Source organism: Mustela nivalis, assembly GCF_964662115.1.
Source record: "Mustela nivalis genome assembly, chromosome: 18".
NCBI lineage: Eukaryota > Metazoa > Chordata > Mammalia > Carnivora > Mustelidae > Mustela > Mustela nivalis.
In genome coordinates this window covers 41,242,199-41,249,793 of record NC_139037.1, presented here as the reverse complement: position 1 = coordinate 41,249,793, position 7,595 = coordinate 41,242,199, and the positions used below count along the sequence as shown (strand labels likewise).

Here is a 7,595-nt window from a genome sequence, read left to right as displayed (position 1 = left end):
ATAGGATCCAAGTGCAGGAAGTGAAAGCACAAAAGTCCCATTCATACCTAATCCTACTCCTGGGCCCTTGATCACAAGAGCACGCCTGCGTGTGTGTGTGTGTGTGTGTGTGTGTGTGTGTCTGCACGTGTTTAGTAATCTCTACACCCAAGGTGGGGCACAACTCACAATCCCAAGACTCACACACCCAAGTGCCCCCCTTTGTGGTTTTTTTTTTTAAAGATTTTATTTATCCGACAGAGATCACAAGTAGGCAGAGAGAGGCGGGGGGGGGGGGGGGGGGCGGGGAGCAGGCTCCCCGCTGAGCAGAGAGCCCAATGCTGGGCTCAATCCCAGGACTCTGAGATCATAACCTGAGCCAAAGGCAGTGGCTTAACCCACTGAGCCACCCAGGCGCCCCTTCCCTTTATCTTTATTGATGTACGTCTCCTACATAACAATATGCAGTTTTTCATTCATGCACTCAATTCTTTCCTTTGTATTTATTTAAGTAATCTCTATACCCAAGGTGGAGCTTGACCTTATGTTCTTCTGACTGAGCCAGCCAGGGGCCCCTGCAGCTTTATATCTGAAGGGGTTCACACTGGACTTTTCTCATTATCCTGTTTCCCTGACAATATGTTCCAACCTTACCCTTGTTTGCCTGATGACTTCCTGTGACTGGTTCCGAGCACCCCACGTCTATCTTCAACTGAAGGTGGTATTTGAGGTAATAGTTTGGGCCATTTCAAGGCGTTACTCAGTTTTGCTGGGTATCTCCCATCTATACAGAGGTATACCTCTACTTCTACTTCTGTTTGTCTCCTGTCAATCTGTCTTTTCTTACGGGGGGTGGGGGGTGTCAGCTAAGTACCGAGAAGGGTAAAGAGAAAATTATTCTTGTTCCCCTACATCCCTAAAGCCTCACTGACCAGCAAGTTTGGGTTGTACACAGACAGCCACTTTCCCCCAGGTGCCCCCAGAGGCGCGATCACACAGTGTTCCCACCAGTGTTATTTGCCAGATTAGCAAATCAAACTGTTTATAGCAGGTCCCTCACCTATGAAGGTAAGCAGGAAGTCTGTACACAACTAGTGGGCATGTTTTCATACTGCTGTCAAGGTGTAGCAGAATAGAAGGGATTGACACAAAAAACAAAAGGAGAAAGGGGAGATTGGAAAAGTGACCACCTGGAAGGAGGGACAATGTCCAGAAGAAAGGAAGGGCCCCTTTTCTGTAATACTGTAGGGGCAGAAGGTGGGATGGGGTGAGGCTGGGATCGTGGGTAGGGAAAACACCGGACAGGTCTGAACAGCTAGTGTGGCAGGGTGGGAGCCTTAAGAAGCTGGGGTGGGTCGAGTGGTTCAATTAGCATCCAGGGACTGTAACCGACTGCAGCCAAGTACAGAGGCAGCAGAGGTGATAAGAGGCTGGCGGTTGCCCCAGCTCTTCTGGGGCTCTCCCTCCTACAAAGCCCACTAGATTGCCTGTGCAGGGAACACCCACCTTCCGGGCTAGAGAGGAGCCACATTCTGAGCTGTCACTGTGAAGACAAGCACCTGACCCTGGAAAGGTAGACCAGCCCATAGCCAGAAGTTTCTAAATCTCACTGCAGCCCCAGCACAGGTGCCATAAAGCACAAAGGACCGCCCTTAAAATAAAGGGTTAATAATCTGTGAGTTGAAATGAAGCAAAAATACACAAACCTGGGAACATTACATTTATTTTAATTTATATAAATAAAAGGAAATGATCTACTTAAATAATGATTCATCTGGGTCTTCTTGTATAATACAAAGTTCTTCCATGGGAGTCTGATGATTTGGAGGCCAGCAACTCTTCTCACATGTGTAAATCAGAACTGTTCCAAATTCTACAGAAAGATCTGAAAGACAAAACATATTCAGGATTCTAACAAAGAGGAAATGTTAGAAGATACACTAGGTATTTGAAGGTTTGCTTACTCTAGAGCAAGACTACCTGAGTTTAAATCCCAGCTCTACCACCTGAGTATGGGACTTCACCAATCTGTAATGAGGACTGTATTTATGATAAGACTGTTGTGAAGAGGGGCTCCTGGGTGACTCAGCTGGGTGTCTGCCTTTGGCTCAGGTCATGACCCCAGGGTTCTGCAACGAAGCCCCACATCTAGCTCCCTGCCCAGCAGGGAGTCTGCTTCTCCTTCTCTCTCTGCTCCTTGTCCCTACTTGTGCTTATGCTTTCTCTCTTTCAAATAAATGAATAAAATCTTAAAAAAGAAAAAGACTGGGGGCGTCTGGGTGGCTCAGTGGGTTAAGCCTCTGTCTTTGGCTCAGGTCATGATCCCAGGGTCCTGGGATTGAGCCCCACATCGGGCTCTCTGCTCAGCAGGGAGCCTGTATCCCCCACTCTGCCTACTTGTGATCTCTCTGTCAAATAAATAAAATCTTTCAAAAAGAAAAAAAAGAAAAAGATTGTTGTGAGGAGGATTAAATAAAGTAGTGCATGTAAGATACTTGGAACAGAGCCCGGCACATCTTAAGTGCTCAATGTAAAACAAAGAGGTTAAGCAATGAGAAGATAATGGAAGGAGAACGATGATGCAATATCAGTGTAGCTGGTGTTGCTACAGGAGTGATTTTACCTGATAAGCTGAAAAAATTAGGAACAGCAAAAGCGGTGTTCACTACCTTCCAGCCACATTCTTGCCCACAGAAAGTGACCACCGATGACCAAAAGCAGATTTAATGGGAAGATATACTTTAAAGTCTTTATTATAACTGTCGAGGATATTGGACACTGAAAATCACGTTTTTTGGTTTTGTTTTATTTGACAGAGAGAGAGCACACAGACAGGGGGAGCAGCAGGCAGAAGGGGAAGCAGGCTCCCTGCTCTGAGCACTTAAGATGTGAAGTGGGACTCCCTCCCAGGACCCTGGGATCATGACCAGAGCCGAAGGCAGGCGCTCACTTAACTGACTGAGCCACCCAGGTACCCCTCAATGAAAATCCGTGACAGGGTTGGGGGACCACCTGGGTGACTCAGTTGGTTAAGCATCTGACTCTTGATATTAGCTCAAGTCTTGATTTCAGGATCGCTGAGTTCAAGCCTCTTGTTGGATCGATGCTGGGCACTGAGCCTACTTAAAAAATAATTGGGGGGGGGGGTGTACCTGGGTGACTCACTCAGTTAAGCACCCAACTCTTGATTTGAGCTCGGGTCATAATCCCAGGGTCCTGAGATCAAGCCCTGTATCAGGCACCAATGATGGCTTAGAGTCTGCTTGAGATTTCTCCCCTGCTCACATTCTCTCTCTAAAATAAATAAACAAAAATCTTTTTTTTTTTTTTTAAGATTTTATTTATTTATTTGTCAGAGAGAGAGAGAGAGCAAGAGCGAGCACAGGCAGAGTGGCAGGCAGAGTCAGATGGAGAAGCAGGCTCCCTGCGGAGCAAGGAGCCCGATGTGGGACTCGATCCCAGGACGCTGGGATCATGACCTGAGCCGAAGGCAGCTGCTTAACCAACTGAGCCGTCCCAATAAACAAAATCTTAAAAGAAAAAAATCTTAAAAGAAAAAAATTTCACAGGGCTCCTGGCTGGCTCCGTCAGTGGGTCGGGCATGTGACTCTTGATCTTGGAATCATGAGTTCGAGCCCCAAGTCGGGTGTAGAGCTTACTTACTTACTTACATACACAAGTACCCCACTAAGAGAACACACTACCTCCACTACCTCCAAAAAGGATTCTCTCTCTCTCTCTCTCTCTCTCTCTCTCTCTCTCACACACACACACACACACACACACACACAATCCTAAGAGCTTACAGAAATTTGTCAATGGACAGAGCCATGAAGAATAACACCAAGAAAACATGCTCAACAAGAACTGCTGATTTCAGAATGGGAAAATGGGAGTCAACAGGCGGGGCTGGAGAACTGGTTTGGAGCAGCAAAGGAAAAACCCTTTGAAAGGAAAAATGCAGGCAGGGATAATGGAAAGAAAAGCATCAAAGACAGAACTAACAAGACCAAAATAGAGCTTATTTGGGAGAAATAAGAAGGCTGGAGTCTGCAAACTGGTAGCCACCAGGGTAGGAAAAAAGGAAGGGGTGAGAAATCAGATGGAACAAAATACCAAGTAGCAGAGTCCTGTACATGCTGCCTGAGCCCAGGGGCCTGACACGGCAGAAGGGGGAGGGTAGGACAAAGAGGAAGTTATGTGGAGGTGAAAACAGCCCTAATACGCATCTAAGGAAAAACATCAGAAGCCACAAGGAACAGAAAAGATAGGTGAAACCTAATTACAGGTAGAAAGGAAAGGCTTGAGAGAATCGCAGTGAACAGAGGGAAAGAGGAGAGATGTGAGCACAGGAGAGGAGAAAGGTGGTCAAAGCAACCGATACTGCTTCCACAGAAAAGCTACAAACGCAACAAAAAAATATCCAGAAATTTGAAGGGAAAAAAAAAAAAATAAAGCAAAACGAAATAGAGGTCCAAAAATCCACCCTGTCCCAGGATGAAAGGATTATGGAACAATGCAAGGGCAAGACCTGTTAATTCAGACTGGACTTCACGAATACAGAAAAATCTACAGGTGCTAGCATAAATGTTAGTTACAAAGTGGCGGGGGGAGGGTGGAATCAGGCCACCCTCAGACTTCATTCAAAGCCTAAAGATATCACTATTAAGGATCTTAGGGATTTGGAGGAAAAACATACTTCTCTGTGAGATGGGGCCACAGGAGAGGACAGGAGAGCCAGAAGGGCTCTCACTGTGAGGACATGATAGCACTGGGGCTACCACCATTGGGAGGAAAGAAAATGGGATCTCAGGATTTTATACATGGGTTGTTCTTCAATGCAAAAGCAGACATTCTGAAGTAAGAATAACAGCTATAAACCCTCCTTAAGGCTATCACTTGACAGACTGTTAGCTACCAGAGAAGAATCAAAATAAAACATTCAGGAATGGAAAAGCTCACAGAAAAGAATGGTGTGAGCATGCAAACCACAGAAACAGAGAACAAAAGCTTATTAGCTGCGACAATCACGGTGACAGAGTACAGACGTATAGCCTCAATGCAATACAATAATATTAAAATAGGGCACCTGGCTGACCCCAAATCTTGGGGTTATAAATTCAACCCCTACAATGGGCACAGAGATTACTTGAAGAAATTAAAAAATATATATTTTTTTAAGATTTTATTTATTTATTTGACAGATAAAGATCACAAGTAGGCAGAGAGGCAGGCAGAGAGACAGGAGGAGGCACGCTCCCTGCTGAGCAGACAGCCCCATGCGGGGCTCGATCCCAAGACTCAGGGATCACAACGCAAGCTGAAGGCAGAGACCTAACCCACTGAGCCACCGAGGCGCCTCAATAAAAAAAGTCTTAAAAAAAAAACAAACCACCTAAAATATTTGGAGGTGGAGCAGGGCATAAGTTTCCTTATTATAGTAAAGAGCCAAATACATATGATCTAAAGTTGAAAAATGGAATGAGGGGCTCCTGCGTGGCTCACTCATTAAGCGTTTGCCTTGGGCTCAGGTCATGATCCCAGGGTCCTGGGATCGAGCCCCACATCAGGCTCCCTGCTTCTCCCTCCCCCACTCCCCCTGCTAGTGTTCCCTTTCTTGCTTTTTCTGTCTCTACCAAATAAATAAATAAAACCTAAAAAAAAAAAAAAAAAAAAAAGAAAGAAAGAAAGAAAGAAAAATGGAATGGGTGTAATTCTCTTAGCTTCAGAAGATCTTTTAGCAACTAGGTAAAAGAAACCATTGCCTACAGTCCAGCAACTGCCTCACATACATTTTTCCTTATGCTGAATTTGCACACATTTATTCCAATATTCTTAATTAGAATGTACTGAATTTTCCTGTCGGTATAAATTTTTTTTCCTAGGGGCGCCAGGGTGCCTCAGTCAGCTAAGTGTCTGCCTTCACTCACGTTATGATGTCAGGGTCCTGGGATCGAGCCCACATGGGGCTCCCTGCTCTGCGGGGACCCTGCTTCTCCATCTCTCTCTGTCTGCAGTTCCCCCTGCTTCTGTTCAGTCACTCACTCTGTGTCAGGTAAATAAGTAAAATTAAAAAAAAAAAAAAAAAAAAAAAAAGAATTTTTTTTTTCCAGCTATCTATCTAAACTTCCTATCTGTATTAATGTCAAGAATGATGACTAGAATGATGTCAACAAATGGTGATTTCCAGGGTTCACCAGACATTTATACAAAATCTCCATCATAACATTTGGGGATCAGAAAAATTACAGGAGAGGTGCCTGGCTGATTCAGTCTAATGGAGGATGCAACTCTTTTTTTTTTTTTTAAAGATTGTATTTATTTCTTTGACACAAAGAAAGAGAGATCACAAGTGGGCAGAGAGGCAGACGCGGGGTAGCGGGGGCGGGTAGGGAGGAGGCTCCCAGCTGAGCAGAGAGCCCAATGTGGGGCTCGATCCCAGGACCCTGAGAGCATGACCTGAGCCCATGGCACAGGCTTAACCCACTAAGCCACCCAGGTGCCCCAAGAGCATGCAACTCTTGATCTCAGGGTTGTAGGTTCAAGTTCCATGCTGGGTTTAGAGATTACTTAAAAATAAAATCTAAAAAAAAAAAATTGCAGAAAATAGACACATGGGTAACAAGTGAAAACTTAAAAAAAAAAACAAAAAACAACCCAGGCCACTTCTTCTTCCCTTTTTTTTTTTTTTTTTTTTTTTTGGGTTAAGTAGGCTCCACGCCCAGCATGGAGCCCAAGGTAGGACTTGAACTCACGACCCTGAGATCAAGACCTGAGCTAAGATCAAGAGTAGAACCCTTAACTAACTGAGCTACCCAGATGTCCCTAAACCACTTCTTAACGATGTAAATAAGAACTCAACAAAGAAAATAAAACAAAAAGGTGGTATGGAAAAGCTTCAGAGAACAAGGAAGAGCTATTAGAAACTAAAAATAGAACAGTCAAACCAAATTCAAAAGAAGGGTTAGAAGACAGAGCTAACAAAGATATCAAGTTAAACAGAAGCACTCTATGCTTCATACACTGTATGATTCCATTAGTGTGAAATTCCAGAGCAAGCAAAATTCTTTTTTTTTAAGACTTATTTATTTATTTATCTTCAAGATTTTCTAAATTATTTATTTATTTATTTGACAGACAGAAATCACAAGTAGGCAGAGAGGCAGGCAGAGAGAGGAGGAAGCAGGCTCCCTGCTGAGCAGAGAGCCCGATGAGGGGCTCGATCCCAGGACCCTGAGATCATGACCTGAGCCGAAGACAGAGGCTTTAACCCACTGAGCCACCCAGGCACCCCGAGCAGGCAAATTTCTTAAGGGGATAGGGGAGAGTGATAAGCCTAGAGAGGGAAGGAGGCCCAAGGGACTTTCTGGGACATGCAAACATTCCCATCTTACTCTGGGAGGTGATTATAAGAGTATATTTATGTAAAAGTTCATCAAGCTATAGGCGTCAGATTGGTGTACTTTACGGTGTGCTTTCTTTTTACTTCTTAAAAAAATATTTTATTTATTTACTTGGCAGAGAGAGACAGACAGCAAAAGAGGGAACACAAGCAGAGGGAGTGGGAGAGGGAGAAGCAGGCAGCCCGATGTGGGACTCAATCCCAGGACTCTGGG

At 44.6% G+C, this 7,595-nt stretch overlaps 1 protein-coding gene across 7 annotated transcripts in view; it reads right to left on the bottom strand.

The window, feature by feature from the left end:
* Positions 1-1,684: 1,684 nt before the first annotated feature.
* The window catches only part of PDCD2L (programmed cell death 2 like), a 25,898-nt gene continuing 19,987 nt past the window's right edge, over positions 1,685-7,595 (bottom strand). For all 7 annotated transcript variants that reach the window (XM_082708643.1, XM_082708639.1, XM_082708637.1 and 4 more), the window contains one exon: positions 1,685-1,864. Coding sequence is in view for 5 of the 7 variants with exons in the window: in XM_082708637.1 (XP_082564763.1) it covers positions 1,734-1,864 (131 nt within the window). In the remaining 2 variants the exon portion in view is untranslated. The remainder of the gene's footprint in view (positions 1,865-7,595) is intronic.